The sequence below is a fragment of the Hemiscyllium ocellatum genome, chromosome 19 (genome assembly GCF_020745735.1).
Source record: "Hemiscyllium ocellatum isolate sHemOce1 chromosome 19, sHemOce1.pat.X.cur, whole genome shotgun sequence".
NCBI lineage: Eukaryota > Metazoa > Chordata > Chondrichthyes > Orectolobiformes > Hemiscylliidae > Hemiscyllium > Hemiscyllium ocellatum.
In genome coordinates this window covers 31,170,086-31,191,136 of record NC_083419.1, presented here as the reverse complement: position 1 = coordinate 31,191,136, position 21,051 = coordinate 31,170,086, and the positions used below count along the sequence as shown (strand labels likewise).

At 39.8% G+C, this 21,051-nt stretch overlaps 1 protein-coding gene across 2 annotated transcripts in view; it reads right to left on the bottom strand.

The window, feature by feature from the left end:
* cttnbp2 (cortactin binding protein 2) overlaps window positions 1-18,466 on the bottom strand; it is a 152,421-nt gene extending 133,955 nt beyond the window's left edge. For both annotated transcript variants that reach the window (XM_060839336.1, XM_060839337.1), the window contains exons 1-2: window positions 18,392-18,466; window positions 17,372-17,479 (exon numbers count right to left, since the gene is read on the bottom strand). In XM_060839336.1, coding sequence (XP_060695319.1) covers window positions 17,372-17,479; window positions 18,392-18,466 — 183 coding nt within the window. The remainder of the gene's footprint in view (window positions 1-17,371; window positions 17,480-18,391) is intronic.
* Between the last annotated feature and the right edge of the window lie 2,585 nt (window positions 18,467-21,051).

The following is a 21,051-nucleotide window of genomic DNA, read 5'->3' as shown; positions in this document are numbered from 1 at the left end:
AAAATGGGTGCTCTGTGAGCTGTCAGCATCAGGTTGACATACCATTATAATCTGTCATTACACTTCTTCCACAATGACCATTAATCCAGAGGACTGACTCCAGTTCAATATGGAGTATAGGAGACCATACTAGGAGCAAGTGTAACCGGAGAGATTAAGTGTGAAAAAAGGTGCAGGACATGTTTCTGAATGCATGCTAACAGAAACAGATAGACCCATGTGATTCCACAACCAATAGGGTGGTCAGTAGGACTTTAAACTTCTGAGTTGGGGGGAAGAGAAAGTGAAAGTGACAGGGAGTATGGCGTTAAATGGAAAGATAAACAGCAGGATAGCATGTGTCCAGGCGGATTTAAAATTGAGGCAGACTGAGAATGCAGAAAAAAGCAAGGATAACTTAGGACATCATATGACTTCCAACATCTCTAATGATAAGGAAGTTAGCATTAAGGCACTTTACCTGAATGCTCGTAGCATTCATAACAAAGCCGATGAACTAATGGCACAGATAATAGTGAATGATTATGACGTGGTAGGCATCACAGAGACTTGGTTACAGGGGAGTCAGGACTGGCAGTTAAACCTCCATGGTTTTTCAACTTATCGAAAAGACAGAGGTGGGCAGAGGGGGTGGGGTTGCCTTGTTAGTTAAGAACAAAATTAAATCAATGGTATTGAATGACATAGCGTCGGATGATGTGGAGTCTGTGTGGGTGGAATCGAGGAACCACAAAGGCAAAAAAAACATAATTGGAGTTGTGTATAGACCTCCTAACAGTGGTCAGGACCAGGGACCCAACATGTACTGGGAAATAGAGAAGGCATGTCAGAAAGGCAAAGTCACATTGATCATGGGAGACTTCAATATGCAGGTGGACTGGGTAAATAATGTTGCTAGTGGATCCAAAGAAAGGGAATTCATGGAATGCTTACAGGATGGCTTTTTGGAACAGCTTGTCATGGAGCCCACAAGGGAGCAGGCTATTCTGGACCTAGTGCTTTGCAATGAACCAGACTCTATAAAAGATCTTAAAGTAAGGGAACCCTTAGGAAGTAGCGATCATAATATGGTAGAGTTCAGTCTGGAGTTTGAAAGAGAAAAGACAAAATCAGATGTAATGGTGTTACAGTTAAATAAAGATAATTATGAGGGCATGAGAGAGGAACTGACAAAAATAGACTGGAAGCAGAGGCTAACTGGGAAGACAGTAGAGCAAAAATGGCAGGAGTTTTTTGGTATAATTGAGGACACTACACAGAGGTTCATCCCCAAGAAAAGAAAGATTATCCGGGGAGGGATTAGACAACCATGGCTGACAAAGGAAGTCAGGAAATGTATTAAAGAAAAAGAGAGATCCTATAAAGTGGCCAAGAACATTGGTAAATCAGAAGATTGGGAAGGATACAAAAACAAACAGAGGATAACAAAGAGTGTAATAAGAAATGAGAAGATCAAATATGAAGGTAGGCTAGCCAGTAATATTAGAAATGATAGTAAAAGTTTCTTTCAGTACATAAGAAACAAACGACAGGCAAAAGTTGACATTGGGCTACTTCAAACTGATGTTGGAAGCCTAGTGATGGGAGATAAGGAAATAGCAGGAGAACTTAACAAGTACTTTGCGTCAGTTTTCACAGTGGAAGACATGAGTAATATCCCAAAAATTAAAGGGAGTCACGGGGCTGAGTTGAGTATGGTTGCCGTTACGAAAGAGATAGTGTAGAAAAGTTAAAAAGTCTTAAAATTGAAAAATCTCCTGGCCCCGATGGGATACATCCTAGAGTTCTGAGAGAGGTGGCTGAGGAAATAGCAGAGGCATTGGTTGAGATCTTTCAAGAGTCACTGGAGTCAGGAAAGGTCCCGGATGATTGGAAGATGGCTGTTGTAACCCCCTTGTTCAAGAAAGGATCAAGACAAAAGATGGAAAATTATAGGCCAATCAGCTTAACCTCGGTTGTTGGTAAAATTCTAGAATCCATCATTAAGGATGAGATTTCTAAATTCTTGGAAGAGCAGAGTCTGATTAGAACAAGTCAACATAGTTTTAGTAAGGGGAGGTCATGCTGACAAACCTGTTGGAATTTTTTGAAGAGGTAACAAGTAGGTTAGACCAGGGAAACCCAGTGGATGTGGTCTATCTAGACTTTCAAAAGGCCTTTGATAAGGTGCCACACAGGATGCTGCTGAGCAAGGTGAGGGCCCATGGTGTTTGAGGTGAGCTGCTGGGATGGATTGAGGTTTGGCTGTCGAACAGAAGGCAGAGAGTTGGGATAAAAGGTTCTTTTTAAGAATGGCAGCCGCTGACGAACGGTGTCCCGCAGGGTTCAGTGTTGGGGCCACAGCTATTCGCATTATATATTAATGATTTGGATGAGGGGACTGGGGGCATTCTAGTGAAGTTTGCTGATGATACGAAGTTAGGTGGACAGGCAGGTAGTACTGAGGAAGTGGGGAGGCTACAGAAGGATCTAGACAGGTTGGGAGAGTGGTCCAGGAAATGGCTGATGGAATTTAACGTGAGCAAGTGCGAGGTCTTGCACTTTGGCAAAAAGAATAAAAGCATAGACTACTTTCTAAATGGTGAGAAAATTAGTAAAGCCAAAGTACAAAGGGATCTGGGAGTGCTAGTCGAGGATTCTCTAAAGGTAAACATGCAGGTTGAGTCCGTGATTAAGAAAGCGAATGCAATGTTGTCTCTTATCTAAAGAGGGTTGGAATATAAAAGCAGAGATGTGCTACTGAGACTTTATAAAACTCTGGTTCGGCCCCATTTGGAGTACTGTGTCCAGTTTTGGTCCCCACACCTCAGGAAGGACATACTGGCACTGGAACTTGTCCAGTGGAGATTCACACGGATGATCCCTGGAATGGCAGGTCTAACATATGAGGAACGGCTGACGATCCTGGGATTGTATTCGTTGGAGTTTAGAAGATTGAGGGGAGACTTAATAGAGACGTACGAGATAATACATGGCTTGGAAAGGGTGGACGCTAGGAAATTGTTTCCGTTAGGCGAGGAGACTAGGACCCGTGGACACAGCCTTAGAATTAGAGGGGGTCAATTCAGAACAGAAATGCGGAGACATTTCTTCAGCCAGAGTGTGGTGGGCCTGTGGAATTCATTGCCACAGAGTGCAGTGGAGGCCGGGACACTAAATGTCTTCAAGGCCGAGATTGATAGATTCTTGTTGTCTCGAGGAATTAAGGGCTACGGGGAGAATGCTGGTAAGTGGAGTTGAAATGCCCATCAGCCATGATTGAATGGCGGAGTGGACTCGATGGGCCGAATGGCCTTACTTCCACTCCCATGTCTTATGGTCTTAATATATCAACACAAATTTTTGCAACACTGCCACATTCAGTCACATAGTTATGCTGACAATTAAACAGGAGAAGACTGTTCCAGTAATAGCCTCAACTTTAATGATGGCAGACCCCAGCATCTCCAAGTGCAAAAATCAAAGCACATTCATTTGCAGCTGCCTTCAAACAGAAGTTCCAAGGGCTTTATTTGCCTATTAGCCTCTTCCCAAAATTCCCGGCATCACAAATGCCAGGTTCAACCAATGAAATAAGGTTTACTCACTGGTCAGTAATTTGGAAAATTATAACCATTCCATCATCACTGTTCAAATCCTGGAACTCCATTTCTAAATTGCCTGTAATGGACTGACCCTAAGCCAACTTCATTGATTCAAGAAGAAGTGGTTGACTCATCAACATGCTCTCAAACGCAACTAATGATAGACATTAATTGCCACCTCTGACAGCAACATCGAAGTAACAAATAACACTAAAAACAGGATCAGGTAGAAAGTTTGATTTATTATTGTCATATGTATCTAAGTACACTGAATAGTTTTGTTTTACAGATAGTAAAGGCAGATCATAACATTAAGACATTCAAATCATAAGTTGATTGAACAGAGCAAGACATACAAAGTTATAACTTCACAGAAGGTATACAAAAGCAAGATCAACATTAGATTTGAAAGTTGAGCGGTCCATTCAGCAGTATAACAGCAGGGAAGAAGTTGTTCTTGAACCTGTTGGTATATGTGTTTAAGCTTATATATCTACTGCCTGACAGAAGTTGGAAGAGATTATAACTAGAATGGAAGGAATCTTTGATAACGTTGGCTGCCTTTCTGCAGTAACGAGACGGATAGATGGTGCCAGTGGATAAGAGGTTGGCTTGCGTAATAGCCTGAGCTGTGTTCACAACCTTCTGTAGTTTCTTATGGTCCTGGACAGAGTAGTTGCTGCACCAAGTCGTGATGCATCCAGATAGAATGCTTTCTATGGTGCATCTGTGAAAGTTGGCAAGGATCCTTATGGACATGCCAAATTTCTTTAGCCCCTGGGTAAGAGGCGGCATTGTTGTGCCTTCTTAAACATTGCATCTACGTAGTTGGTCCAGGACAGATCGCTGGTTATCGTCACTCCTACGAACCTGACGCTGTCGACCATGTCTACCTCAGCTCCACTGATGTAGCTAGGGGCACGTCCTCCTTGTTTCCTGAAGTCGATAATCAAGTCTTTAGTTTTGCTGACATTGAGGGAGAGATTATCTTAGCACCATGTCACCAAGCATTCTATCTCCTTCCTCCAGCCTACAACGGTGGTATCATCAGTGAACGTATGGATGGGATTCATAGGAAATTTGGCCACACAGTGTACAGTAGGGGGCTGAAAGTGACATAAGCTGAAGAGTCAAATATACAACCTGTATACTCTGACAAAGTGATCATGGAAGCACAGACAAAACAGCACCTTTTTTTCCCCATTTAAATTTGTTAATTGTGAGGTTTCCCCATTTCAAATGTATAGGTCTAGGGGATCCAAAGAAGTTGGTTTTAATGGGAGTGCTTCATTACATCTCTTACTAGCAACAATTTGAATGATACGAACATTAATGAAACTTGGATTTAAATGTTACACGAATCACCAGATTCTGTGGTACACAGCTACGCAGTCCATGATGAAGAGTACTTGGCCATCTTATAGGCTTTTCAGCTACCATTCGGACACATTTCTTGAAAGATCTTCTCTATTGATTACATACAAACTTCTCTAACAATATTATTTTTATACATTTAAGAATGTATGCATTTTGTGGCAAAAACATTTACCCAGATTACACAGTAAAGCAATCCCTTTTCGGATTTGAAATTATGCAAATTAACATTAGCCTACATCTAAATTTTATCTGTTACATCCTGAGGTTCCAATGATATGTGCGTGATACTTTCTTATAATAGTCAAGGCATTGTAATATGACACGAGCCACGAGGAGAGTATATTTATGTTAAATGCACTGTACAAATACAAGTTGTTGTTGTACTTGATGACACCAGAATCTGATATACATGTAGTAAGCGTTACTTTTGGAAGTGATGCATCAGCATAGCTAGAAGATGCCAAGTTTTATGATTCAGTTTTTCAGCCAACACCTGCAGAACATCTCACTGGGAAAAAAAAACACTCCCCACAAATACTTTTGCTGCCAACATGATGTTCTGTTCTTTAGATAACACCACTCCTCCTCCGCAAATTTAAATATCTCAATATATGACCTCTGCGAAATGCTTGTCTGAATGTGACAGCATCATTCACTTCCAGATCAACCAATTCCACAGCATTACTTCCTTTTTTGTCTTCTTGTTTTGTTCCTTTTCCTCCTAGCTAGAGATTTTATCCCATTCATTTGCAGCTGGCCCATTCCTGCTCTATTACCCATATCTGCTGGCCCATTCCCACTGCCTTAGTTATTTCCTGCCAACCCTTTCAATATTGAATTTATTTGCTTCAAGCTAACCTTTACCAGATGCAAATCTTCACTCTATTTAGCCCAAAGGTACTTCTAGCCAGCCTAAAACAGCATAATGCACAATATTTTCCAACTCTTCTTTTGGAAAGAAGAAGTCAAAAATCACAGGACACCGGGTTATAGTCCAATAGGTTTATTTGAAACTACAAGCTTTTGGAGCCCCCACTCCTTCCTCAGGCAGCTAGTGAGAGAGAATACATCGGACAACGAATTTATAGTAAAATATCAAAGGTTCATACAACATATGCTAATGTATTGAACAAACCTAAATGGCTTATTAAGTCTTTAATTGGTCAGAATGGAGGCGCAAGTTTTAAATAATGGTGGGAACATACGTTGGCTTATCATATAAAATGGAAATACTAATACTGACATTATTGGGTTTATTGTAACTATATCTACTGGACTAACCTAATGGATTTATTTGAACTCAGGAAATAATCAATGTTACAGTCGCTACTGTCAGTCTGTTAAGGATGCTATATAGAGAGTTCTGTTTGGTGGTGATCAGATCCAACTGGTACCAGTGCCCTGACCTTGAATATCTCCAGGACATGTCATGGAACAGTTTGTTCTGAAAAAAGTAGATACACAAAGCTCAACAGAGTATCAAAGCTCAAGCAGTCTCTACCCATTCTAGTTTACTTTTTGCAAGCCATGATATTGGGAGTCAGAGGGTCAGGCCTCATTGTCAGCATTCATTCCACTGAAGAAATCCCTCTGACTGAAAGATTCCACTGATAGCAGTGCCAAGCTCATTGTAGAATGAAGTGGAGGACAGGTTCTCATGGGGTTAACTGATCATGAGTAAATCTTCTGAAGCCAAGATCTGCTCTTTTCATGATGACATGATGGGTAAGGTAAACTATGACAGGCCAATGTTGGAATCCTTTGAGATCGATAGTGGGGTGAAACAGGCGTGTTTCAGACTCTCTTTAACATGATGCTGTAAAACTTGAAAGGATTCAGAAAAGATGTACAAGGATGCGAGCTATAAAAGGAGAGGCTGAATAGGCTGGGGCTGCTTTCCCTGGTGCGTGGACAGCTAAGGGATGACCTTATAGAAGTTTATAAAATCATGGAGGGGCATGCATAGGTCATGGTGTGGGGGAGCCTTGAATTAAAGGGCATAGGTTCAGGGTGAGGGGGAAAAAATTAAATGGGACCCAAGGGGCAACTTATTCACGCAAAGAATAGTACATGTATTGAATGAGCTGCCAGAGGACGTGGTAGAGGCTGGATGGGTATGTGAAACTAAGGGTTGACAGGGATTATGGGCCAAGTGCTGGCAAATGGGACTAGATTAGTTTAGGATATCAGTTTGGCATGGACGAGTTGGACCAAAAGGGTCTGTTTCCATGCTGTACATTCAATGACTTTATGCTGCTGACATATACCTTCAGATCAACTACAGACAACGTATCCTTAAAAACCAAAACCAACAGCAAGTTGCTCAGCGTTGCTCACCTAAGATCCAGAACAAGATTGTCACAAATTCTCAGAGCTGTGTCTTATTAACAAGCTGCACCATGGATTCCACACAGACTGCCACCTTTGGCAGCAATGGAGAGACTCCCACATGCCTGTAGAGTTTAACTTGACCACCAGTATCAGGAAGACAAATGTCATTGTCCAGATGTTGCCAAATTGCCATCTATCAGCAATGACAATGCAGTCCTGGATGTTGTTGAAATATCTAGGCTCTACACTAACAAGCAATCTATCACTTGATGCTGAAATCAATACATAGTTGCAAAAGCTGCAGTTATGTCCAAACTGTGAGAGTGCATGGGGAACAGCCACTAGACTGGAAATACTAGAGTCTTTGATGCCTGCAACTACAGTGCTACCACCTGGACAATACTAGGCAGAAGAAAGAGCTGAAGAATTTCCATCTTTGTGCATCAGAAATATGCTTGTTAAGACAAGATCACCGATTCAGCAGTCCTGGAGAATGCTAAATCCATCAGCATGCTCTCATTGCTAAGGTGTGGCTTCTACGCTAGCTCAGCCACACTCATTGGATGGATGACATTATATAACCAAAAACTTCCTGCACTGTGATTTGGCCACTGAGCCACAACCACTTAGCATCCATACCTCTGCTACAAGAATATCTGTAAGTGAGATCTGAAGATGGCAGACATTGACAGTAACAACTGGGAGAGTTGCTGATGACTGTGACCTTTGGAGGCTAGCTGTTTGAAAGGGCATTGGAAAAAGTGAACAGAAACAAGAAGACAATCCAGAGAAAATAGAAGCCAGTAAACTTTGCACCTTCTCAAAACACTCTTGCTTTTTAGAAAAGATAGCAGAGGCTGCCATGTCAGCTCGGAGCTCCTGATGCACACCAAGCACTGCCTAACACAGAACTGACCACTACAGTACAAACCATTGTCCTACAAGATGTAAAGCTGCCACTATGTGCAGTCCACTTGGTATTTGCTTCATACATTTAATGCTGAAGGAACGTACTACTCAGTTGTCAGGAAAAATATTCTACTGTAACTCAAACTTGACTGGAATAAAATTAAAATTCCCTTTCTCCCTCCTTCTTCAAACAGAGAAAATTTCTGTCATCAGAAATTCAGAACACCTCTGCACCAGCATATTAAATATTAAAATAGGTCATTCTTCTGATTTAAATTACTCCACCTACAGACCTCACTGAGAATATTTCCGTAATCAATTCCTGATGTGGTTAAACTAACCAGTATTCCTACATGAAGGATAAAAGAAGATTGTAGCAAAAACAGTTTACTTTTTAGAAATAATCTCCTTTCATCTGAGAGTTAAAAATGAATTCTCTTACAAATCTGTGAAACTTCTGAAATTTCAAGAAAAACCTGGTATTCTCGTTACAATAAAATCTTGCAGACCTCACTGCATCCATGTTAATAATGATTGAGATAAACTGCATTTTTTGTCTTCTCTCTAATATATCCTCTTGGCCATTGTTATCAATTTACATGTGTAGTTTCATTTTACAATGCTGTAATGCACATTTTGCTCACTATTTTTGGATAGTACATATCATCTGCACATAATCAATGATAAGGTAAAATCAGTGGCTCCAACAAAGAACAGCTATAATACCAACTACTTGTTAATGGGCATGGGATTTTCATTTTACAATTTTCAGAACCAAATTAGATCCTAATCACAAGATTTCAGGGAGGTATAATGTTACAAAATTTACAAGATGATTGTTTTTAACCTATGACTGCAGATGCTGGAAGCCAGAGTTTAGATTAGAGTGGTGCTGGAAAAGCACAGCAGTTCAGGCAGCATCCAAGGAGCAGTAAAATCGATGTTTTGGGCAAAAGCCCTTCATCAGGAATAAGGACAAGGATTCTAGTTCTTCGTAACAAAATACTCCATGTCACCTGGTTACAAAAAGTACATGAACATTGCACCAAACCACTTCCCTGGAAAACTCTTTCAAGTTGAACAGGAGCAATGCTAAAATCAATTTCTATATATAATCTGAAATGTCACATGTGACTAGATGTCAATGAACTTCTGATGACTAAGGGGTCAACACAGAATATGCCTAATATCTGCAAACATGAAGTAAACAAAGTACCGATTTAAAAACTCCTGCATATATTAAAGGAGGTTATAAATTGAACTGTGTTCTGACTATGCAGGAGGGTTTCAGCTTGAAGTATGGATGCACTGTACCAAGCAGTACTAGACCATAATAAAAAGCTTGGATGAGTAAAATACATTAACAGTAGGTGTGACCGATGTCAATTTTTAAAGTCTGATTAGCTGCAATAGCTATACATTCAAAGATAAGTAGTTATTAGTTCCGTCCAAGGTTTACAAATGTTTTGCTGCATTAATTCAGCATCTACCAACAGTATCACTATTGAGACGACAAATATTCTGGACATTTTAACTCAAAGTTCAAGTCTTAACACTGCGTAAAGTAGTTTTGAAATGAGTCTACTACATTTCATCCAAAGCAATAAAAATTCCTGTGTCGTGCCTTTAAATAAAATCAACAAGAAAGTCAGTCATTCCCTACTTGATTTTCTGGCCCTGGGAAGACCTCAAAGTTAAAAATAGCTGCCAGTCTACAGAGATTTCCCTTCTAAATAACCCAAGGGTGTGACTATTTACAGTAAGCAGAATTTGAGGTGACACCCAGCTAAACCTTTGCAGTAAAAATTAAATTCTTATTGAAATCTTAGATTTTATTGAAGGTGGCTGTATCAGGCTGGAGTTTCGCAAAAATGAAGACACCAAACCAGAAATAATCTTGCAGTATGGGCTTTGTATTGAGGGGGACAGAGGCTCAGAGGTTGGAGAAAATGGAACTGTGCTGTGATTGGTGGGATCTGACAGAGGATACTCCTCAGGCATCTCAGTTTTCTATTATATACAGAATCAATGACTTGGATGAAGCGAGAGAGAATGCTGCATATCCAAGTTTACAGATGACAGTAAATTAGAATGCACATTGTAGCTTCCTGCATCCATCTGCACAAAGAAAGGCAGACAAAATGAGCAGCCAAAATCGAGAAATGTATTTCAAAGTGGACAAGTGTGAAAACATCATCTAATGATTCAAAGAAGCAAAACAATAATGCATAATTTATAGTGCCTCCTTGTGAAATGAGGTGATGTGGGCAGATATGGATGCGCATAAGCAAAAATAACTAAAAGTTAATTGGTAAGTACAATTAAAAAAACCCAGCAAATGTTAATGCATTTCTCTAAAGAGGATTTGTGCTTCAGTCAAACAACATCTGAAGTACTGTATTTGGTTTTTAGTACTACATCTTCAGAAAGATATAATGGACTTGGAAGTGTGTACAGTACTGATTCATCAGTAATGTATGAGGCTTAAACTAAAGTTTTTATATATTTGGTTTGTACTCCTTTGACTTTATGAGGACGAAAGGTGATCTAACTGAACTTCTGAAATGAAAAGGATTCAGTAAATTGGATAGAAATTAAAAGAAAAATCCTCTGACGGGAATTCCAGACGAAGCATGACAGATAAGAAGTGATGTTGAGATTTTAACATTTTTTGTAATGAAGTACAATATAATCCAGGTGATGAACTTATTGCATGGCCTTTCATTGCTGGGAAACAGACTCTTACCCCTGAACTAATCAATCAGATATGTTTGCATAGGTTGAATCCAAATCCCAGCGGCGGATTACAATCAAATTTTAAACTGTATGAACTTCCAAATGCACCTCACTTTTTTTTAATAATTTCAGAAATATAATTTATTCACAAAATATCTTTATATACATATGTAGTCACCAAAGCAGTTTGGTTCCATTCATTAGACTAAGAACCAAACTGACATTGGAGTTTGACTCTATCCAGCAAACAAACCAAAGGCATTCCTTACTTGTACAAGATTATATAGAGCCATAGACTCGTACAGCATGGAAACAGAGCCTTCGGTCCAACCTGTCCATGCCGACCAGATATCCCAACCCAATCTAGTCCCACCTGCCAGCACTCAGTCCATATCCCTCCAAACCCTTCTTATTCATTTACCCATCCAAATGCCTTGTAAATGTTACAATTGTACCAGCCTCCACCACTTCCGCTGGCAGCTCATTCCATACACGTACCACCTTCAGTGAAAAAGTTGCCCCGTAGGTCTCTTTTATATCTTTCCCCTCTCACCCTAAACCTATGCCCTCTAGTTCTGGACACCCCGACCCCAGGGAAAAGACTTTGCCTATTTAACCTATCCATGCCCCTCAATTTTATAAACCTCTATAAGGTCACCCCTCAGCCTCCGACGTTCCAGGGAAGACAGCCCCAACCTGTTTAGCCTCTCCCTACAGCTCAAATCCTCCAACCCTGGCAACATCCTTGTAAATCTTTTCTGAACCTTTCAAGTTTCACAACATCTTTCCGATAGGAAGGAGACCAGAATTGCAGGCTGCCTTTGTTTTCACCCAGACCTATTAGAGTTATATCTCTAAGCAAAACACAGGAGAAGACCACCCTGAAAATGTGGCACTTTTAAGTTAGTCTTGAACACATTTTAAGAAAACCGATATATATTTATTTACCTTGAAATTTCTTAGGACTTACAGAATTTACAGAAAATAAACAACTTATGAAATGTAGGGTAATTGCTCAATAGGGAATCTGATTTGGGCTCAAGGTTAATCAAGCAATAAATGAGATGAGTCACCAGTTAATCTGGTTTGGTATCATTAGATGAGGGTGGAACTTCAGTCAGTTCATTGAGCCAATATTGAATAAGCCAAGAAGACCATCAGGAACAGGAATAGCAGTAGGCCATTCAAGCCCTCTGCCTGCTTCACCATTCAGTAAGATCATAGCTGGCCCGAAATTTCTCATATCTACTTTCCTGACTGTTCCCTGTAACCTTTGATTCCCCCAATGATTAAGAATCTATTTCAGCCTTAAATATAACATTAGAACTCTGCCCCCATAGCTCTGGTGGTAAGGAGTTCCAAAGACTCTCAATCCTCTTGGAGAAGAAATGCCTCACCATCTCAGTCTTCAATCGACACCCCTTTATTCTATGATTCTGCCGTCTAGTTCTAGTCTTTCCCATAAGAGAAAACATCCTCTTCGCATTTACCCTGTCAAGCCACTTAAGAATTCTATGTGCTTCAATAACATTATTTTTTTTCCCCAAACTGCCACTGAACAGATGGATACGGAAATTTAAAAAAAACTTTTGACAGAACACCGCTCTCAGCATTGCATTGCCAACTTAAATTCCAAGACATAAGGACGGAATCTATTTTCTGTAGTGTTTGAGACGCTAAAAGATATGCAATATTTGGGTTTATCAATATTCAGCAAACTATTATTTCCTTTAAAGTTTTTAACATTCAGCTTCCCTCATCTCTGCTGTTCTCCACCAACAGCAGTCACAATTCATACAGGCACACTTCTCCAATTTTCCTAAGATTAGGGAATGTCTCTCCTCTTCTGCAACTCACTCCATTATGGTGAATGATCAATGAATGATGGGACATTGATATCCTAAACCCATGCTATACAGCAACAAATCCAACTATGCGCTTCGACAACCAACTTCTGCAATTATATGAGCAGCACATCTCGCAGCAGTTAACTAAGCATCGGAAACATAACTTTGCTGTGCATTGGAGTTGCATTATACTCTATTTGTAAATACGCAAGGTGACAAGAACATAAATAATTTGATGTAAGAAAGTATGCATTTCAATTTTGCAGAAAACAGTCAATAAAACTAAATTCAAATTGTCCCAAAAATGTGGAAAGAGAAATGTCAAGAAGGGTTGCTTCAGTATTTAAATCTGAATTGAAAACATAGTAAATTTGCATATTCTTATAAATCATAAGTGAGCAGTGACCCAGTTTCAGTGCTAAATTTAGAATATTTAATAGGCCATTTAAATAATGCGCTTTTATAATCTGTAGATGTTTCTTTTATCTAGGTGCAGTAAAATTAGACGCTCTCATTCTATAGATGTAGCGCTAGATTTCAATGAAGGGTCCATGTACAAATGGAATAAATTCAAAATTTCAAAGAGCACTAGTTTATGTAAAAGTCCAGTTTCTCCACTGTTCCTCCAGCTGTTTTCACCAAATCAGTTACCTGAAACTTAATGACAAAAGAATCTACCGTTCAATCACAACATGGTGTGTCACTCAACAATCATGCCTCTCCCTATTATATTTGTATTCAGTATAATGTATAATTAACAGCCAGGATTGGTGCTTTAGCACTGGGACAATTATAATGGAAGTTTAACTTTAATGAAGTGATTAAAATTTCAGCACCTTTCATATCTCTCCCTCAATTCTAACTTAATAACTAAGTTCAGTATCAGTATCCTCTATTACACCAACATCTCCAGTATCAAGGCATTAGTTCCAGTTAATCAGCTGTGTAATCAGTTGACAGGCCACGTCATGCCTGACATGACTTTCAAAACAAATCCGTCTACTCCAAGATTCACCATGGCAAGCAGTTTCCAGGAGGGCAGAGAAAAGACTTCAATGACACCCTCAATGGATCCCAGAATAAAAACGCATCACCACCACCAACTGGTAGAAAACTCTAAACCAAGTCTTCCCAAAACAAAGAGGCCTCTGTAAAGGAGCCATCTCTCATAGGCCCAGTTAGAAGTCAAGCATAAACAGTGGAAAAAGTGTGTGTAAAGTCCAGAGCATTCCCCCACTCTACTGCAACCTAGTTCAGTAAAAACTACCCTGAACCAGGGTTTGCAACTCCAGTATCAGACCATTTTATCACCTCAGGATCCACACCACCAACGTGGCAGAAAGTCATCCTCAGTCCTTCAGGAATTGCCTAAGTGATTGATGATAATCTTCAATACACTTTGAGGGATTCTTGGGGTATTTTGAGAGATCTTATTAACAGCATCTTAAAGAACTAGTTGCAAAAAAAAAGTGCTTTCTTTCTCAATTCATTTAAAATCTAAATTGCATCCATTAGTATCATGTTACATGCACTGTAAAAGAGCCCCTATAGAAACAATTAGGAACTATCGTACGATCCTCATAATGTTCTGAATTTAAATGGTTCTGTGAGCAATCATCCAACAAACAATAAACGTGATTCAGAATTACTGACAAGCAAGAACCTATTGAGAATATGAGCTGATATTGTATACATTAAGAAACAGAGTTCAGAACAAATAAAATATATTTAAGAACAAAGTTAACTCTAAATTGAACTTGTAAATAAATGTATTTGTGAACAAGTTTATTATAATTAGGAACTCAGCAAGGATTTATGCCTTTGATCAAGATAACTCAGCTTCAGATGTATTCACAATAGGCAATGCAGCAAATCAGCCCTCTAAACAACCCAAAATAAATTTGAGCCAAGTTAGATTCAACATTCACTATCCTAAAGTAAAATGCCACCTGGTCTGAAGTTGTATTTCTTGGAAGTATAAGCAACCAAGGTGAATCAACTTTCCTTTGTTTCCTTTCTATAACTAACTTTGTCCATAACCAACTGTATAATTCCCAAATGGTCCATAACCATTTGGCATTCTTTCGAGTACATAATTCCTTACATCAATGTACAGCAGCTACCAGATTTAAAAATAGAGCTCCAGGGCATTTCACAGAAAATGTAATAAAGGGGATATGACGTAAAGAAGAGGAGTGAGGAAGATCAAAAGCTTGTTTGAAAAGAATGCCGCTGAAAGATAAAAAGAAGTGGAGTTTGAGACAAAATCTCCAGGATGAGGGCTCTTCACCAGCTTTTTTTTTGGGGGGGCGGGTAAAGATGGCAAAGCAGTGGAACAGCAAGATGGAGTGTGGGGAAAAGAGAGAGAAAGAGAGAGAAGGGGGCAAGAGGGAGGCTGAAGAGGGAGGGGCTGAGAAGGAAGAGGAAGCAGGGGAGGAAGGGAAGGGAGAAATGGGAGAAGAGGAGATCAGAAGGAGAGTGGCAGGAAGAAAACACAGAAAACCAGAGCTTTGCTGACAAAGGATCTCCAAGCTGACACATTAACTTTATCTTTCTGCAGATGTGACCAGATCTGCTGAGTGCTTCCAGAATTCATTTTTATTTTATACGTCTTTTATTATAGAACAGCGATCCAATGTCTGTCAGCAAGGTGGACTGGATAGGTATGTACGTAGAGTTTTGACCATAAATATTTAATTTGAAAATGAATTGCAACAGTTCCGACATTGTCTCTTTAACCACAATGGTGTGCTGTAATTATGCAGAACAGCAATCTGACCCAATGAAAATATGGCAAAAGTGGCATTCAATGATTCATAAAATCACTACAGAGTGGAAGCAGGCCATTTGGCCCATTAGGTTCACAACAACCCTTCGAAGAGCATCGCATGCAGATCCACCCCATTTACTCCATCCCTGTAATTACCATGGTTAATCCACCTACACATCTCTGAACACTATCGGCAATTTATCATGCCCAATCCACCCAACCTGCACATTTTTGTACTGTGGAAGGAAACCAGAGCAACCTGAGGAAATTCACGGGGAATGAGGCTGCCTGAGGACAGAGCTGAACCGGGGTCCTTGACGCTGCGATGCAGCAGTACTAACCACTGGGCCTTCATGCTGGCTGTCAGCACTGGGCCAATTATACTGAAAGTTTAACTTTAATGAAGTGATTAAAACTTCAGCATCCTTTACATCTCTCCCTCAATTCTAACTTCATAACTAACTAAAGAATGAAATACAAACCAACAACTCCTTTTAAGATTATCTATTGACCTTTAAACATGTAGGTGTGGCTAACAGACCAGTTCAAGTTGCATCCATGTGATCATCTGAAAGTTTAAAGGTAAACAAGGCAGTCTCATTTAAAATTTATGTACAGGAGGCACTTGGAATCTGATGCTTAGAAATTGTTTATTTCAGGGAAGTAAGAAAGAGTAGATACTGTTTCAAGCTGCAGAAATTGAGGTTTTTTAACATTAAAGACAAAACCTAGGTAAATAACCAGTTTAATATTTACATGTTAAAAGAGAGACAAGATTAGTGCAAAAGTTGCACTTGAAAGCATAGCAAGGAAATATAATCAGAGGGAGAGGAAAAAGAAAATAGGACAACGATATTTGTCCTACATTTGGAGTCGAAGCTTAATGTGGGTCACTAATACTGTCAGGTTGGCTACTTAGACAGCTGTATTTCCCTTGTATAATATAAACTAAAATTATTAGGCTTACAAAAGTATGCAAGTTTTTTTTTTAAATACAAAGCATTCCACTAGAAAGCACAACATACTGGAGTACTTTCACTAACAAAAGAAAGTGACCTAACCTCCATTTTCATTTTGGTACTAAAAGTTACGTTCCAAAAATATGTCACCAATCTGGATTTTTTTGACAAAATTACCTAAACCCAATTTGGAACACCAGCAAGTTCCCTCTTAACATTCACTTCTGTACTATTTAGAAAACAAAATCAGTCTGTCTTCTTGTAACAAGTTTCCCACAAAATAGTATGACTTTACTAAAGCCCCTGTCCGTTCACTCCATAATTTTGATAGTCTTCCTTACTTAGGTACTCAAAATCAGAAATAGTGTCCTAATTGCAATCCAACCAATGGCTCATCATTACCACTTCAGTTTTACACTGCTTCCCTACTTATGAAATCAAGAATCCCATCAATTTTAACAGCTTTTATCAATTGGTTCTAATAACTTAAATAATTCATTTCCACCCACAGCCTTGAGCTTTCCTTCTTTCACATCAGTGCGGCAGTTCTGATTCGTAGGAGGGCAGCTTAAATGTTAAATCGTTCAGAAAGTATTTAAGCCTGATATCAAGCTGTACAGTAAAAGCAACCAGAAATGCTGCAAACTCTAATGGCGACAGCATCCATTTACTACATAAGTGTGAGAGATCTTTGAAATTGATAATATCAAATAATTGTTTGCCATGTTAAATATTCATAGCTAAAAACATCTGTTTCTTTTTCTTAAATGAAAGCATGTGCAAAATGTGTGCATCACACATTTGCATGAAGCTCTATAAATGGAGCAAAAATAACAGTTAATAAAGTATATCACTTACCCTTAACGTTTCTATCACCAGATCTCTGGCTTCCAATTCTCCTTCAAGGATACTTAGGAAAGTCAGCAGCTCGGTTTTATTGAGACTATCCAGGTCAAATTCAGACTTCTGTAACATCAACAAATTTACTCCCAATTTAAGTGGAAAAGGTTTCACACAAATGAATTGATAAGCATTGATCTGAATGACGACATAAACATAATTTACGCCTCTGACAATGTTTAACTGAGATAAAAGTCAAAAGACTGTAAACAATGTGAAATTGTTGTATATACTGCCTAAACACGATACATGAAAAACCCCTCAATTTCTTAAGGTGGCCAGTCGATTTTCCTACAGCTCCTACGGTTTAAGGCAGCCGAATGTTCACATCAATCACAATTAAATCGCAATTGGGAGACGATATAAAAGGCGATGTTGTTTGGAAAATAATATCTTCAAAACAATCGAGCTTTGCATTATTGAACTAAATATGATAAATGACAGAGACACTGACTCAGGTTTCAGCTGTAGGAAAGCAATCCTTGGGGTTTTGTTCAGGGCAAAGTGCTGCGGGCCAGCAGAAACCTTGGTGTGTGGGTGGGTTGGCGTTTTTTTTGTAAAAAAATGGCTTCAATCGATTTTTAATTTCGGAATGTAGTACGTTCCACTATAAAGAGAGAGAGAGAAAGGGAGAATCTCGACAACGGTGTGTGCCAAAGCCAAACGTAAACCGAATCTAAAACCTAAATCAAATCGTGCTTTTAAACACACAATGAAAAAGAAAAACGAGGGCAATAGAATATATTAAAAGGTAGAAGCATTGCACGGCTGCATTTTCCAGGCTGAAGCCCTCTTAGCGTGTGGCCGCTTCCAGCATCAACTTACACAGGGAATGGATACATTGTATCCACTGAGTTTATGCGGCTACATTCCAGACACTGAACCTCTCACAAAGGAGCGGGCTTCTCTTCATTTGTTTAATACATCGCTCCGTTGACAAGGTTGAGTCTGCGGTGCGGGCTACACTCTGGACTTTACCTGGCAGACGCTGGGGGCTCGTTCCTCGGACGAGGGGTCGCCGCTGTCCGGCCTCAACTCGCTCTCAGTCGCCATTTTGCCTTGTATGAAGGGGAGGGGAGTGGGGGGTGGACGCGGGGTCTAAGCAGGGGAGGGGGGAAGAGTACAGACAGAGCGCCAGCAACCAGACAGGGGGCAGTGACCACCAGCAAAGTAAAACCCGAGCCTGTTCACAGCAACCGACAGAGACCAAACCTACACAGAGAGAGAGAGAGAGAAAGACTGCGTAAATCAAACCTATAGAGAGAAACAACACAGACCAAATCTGGAGAGAGAAAGAGACATTGCACAAACCAAATCAAAAGAGAGAAGCAGCACAGACCAAACCTGGAGAGAGACTGTACAAACCAATTGAGAGATTCTGAGCTGAACATCAAACTGATCCCCCTCACAATGAAATAGCCACACAGAGACTTGATAACTCCAAGCCAGAAACTTATTGTTGGAGAGAGGTGAAACTAAACGTCACATTAAGGGGAACTGCTCTCTGGCTGAGGGCAGTGCAATATAAAACACTATCAGGAAGACCGTTGTTATCATTAATGATTTTTCGTTTGAATACCTCCAGCTGCAGAAGTCTTATGTTTGCCTCGTAATTTTTAGACGGACCCATTCCTCCTTACATTGCATGATTTATGTAGGAAATCTACAAACAAAGCATCACGGGCACGAAAATTTTACTCCTCCTGAACGCTCACAGATTTCAGATGAAAATCAGGACCTCTGGCTGTGTCTTTTGTAGCCATATCACAGTGAGATGTCACTGATCTGTATAACTGCTATCATTTTAAGAACAGCATAGAAATCACGGAGACCCATGACTTAGAAGCTGGTTGGTTGCTAACTATACAGGAGAAATATAAAAATAATTATCGCTTTATCCGAAGTGCCTTCCTGTCATGGGAACCAGAAAATAGAGGCTAAAAATAGTTGTGTGCAATTTTTTCAAGCTTTTTAAATATTTTTGTTTGATCTTTGCCAAAATGAAAGTAAGTGTAACTAATTGCATCAATCTGTCAAATAGACTTGGGGAAAATTATTACTTTTTTAGACACATGGTTTTTAAAACTGAAGCAAAACATTGCCAATATTGGCAATCTGGAATGTGAATAGAAAGCTACTCAGCAGATCAGACAGAATTTCTGAAGAGAAAACAGAGTTAATTAGCTGGATTTTAACCTTCCTTGCTGGCAGAGTTGAAGGTGTGTTAAATTCAGTGAAAGACCTACTCGTCTCACCTGACATGAATGAAATGGTATGGAGTAGGCATCAGACAGTTAGCCTGTCCTTGGGCCCATTGAGGCCATTAAGTAGCAGTTTAAGGCGTTGTTGCCACCATCAGTAATTTACCCTCACTGGATGAAGGCCTATATCATGCGGGAAGTTGCGTGGACTGATGTTAGGTAAAAAGAGACAATCTCCTATATGAATCTGCTGGGCCTAATAGAACTTCTAATACTTAGTTCCTGAAATCTCATATGTAGACTAAGTAGCTTTTATAGCATTCAGCAATTCTATATTATGATGCTTAAAATGTATATTACACTTTTTCAGTTTAAAATGCAAATCTAGTGTCCAATGGGGTATAATTCTAAAGGAGAGAAGCAAAGAACCTGATGAATGTTTAGACCTTGTGGAAACAAAATAATGTTCGCTTTGGAAAACAAGTAAAGTGTCATTGGAAAGTATTCACTTTCCTACTAATTTACTTGAAAAAATCTGCAGATAAAGTTAAAGTGAAAAATGCTGTAACCACAAACTTGTCTAAGATTAGATTAGATTACTTACAGTGTGGAAACAGGCCCTTTGGCCCAACAAGTCCACACCGACCCTCCACCAACCAGACCCATTCTCCTACACCTAGCACTATGAGCAATTTAGCATGGTCAATTCACCAAACCTGCACATTTTTGGACTGTGGGAGGAAACCAGAGCCCCCAGAGAAAACCCATACAGATATAGGGAGAATGTACAAACTCCACACAGTCATTTGCCTGAGGCGGGAATTGAACCCGGGTCTCTGGTGCTGTGAGGTAGCAGTGCTAACCACCGTGCTGCCCACTTTTGTTTTAAGAGTATGCAAGAATTTATATATTACAAAAAGTTTCAACTGTATTTACAAGGATTAATCAAATCAATTTGAAAAAGGCAATTTGGCAAGGTCATAATTCTAATTTCTGTTTGTCAAAAAAAATGAGATAATCCAGAAAAAGAAAATGCTTAGAGCGAAGCTCAATTACTTTGGGAAATGGGTCTGGGTGGGTTACTCTTCGGAGGGTCGATTTGGACTTGTTGGGCCGAAGGGCCTGTTTCCACACTGTAGGGAATCTAATCTAATCCACTTCATTCTTCAAAAAAAAAGTATTAATTGAAATTCTGAAGAATAACTTTGCCACTTAATAACGTGTGGAGTTTGCACGTTCTCCCCGTGTCTGTGTGGGTTTCCTCCGGGTGCTCCGGTTTCCTCCCACAGTCCAAAGATGTGCGGGTCAGGTGAATTGGCAATGCTAAATTGCCCGTAGTGTTAGGTAAGGGGTAAATGTAGGGGTATGGTGGGTTGCCCTTCGGCAGGTCGGTGTGGACTTGTTGGGTCGAAGGGCCTGTTTCCACACTGTAAGTAA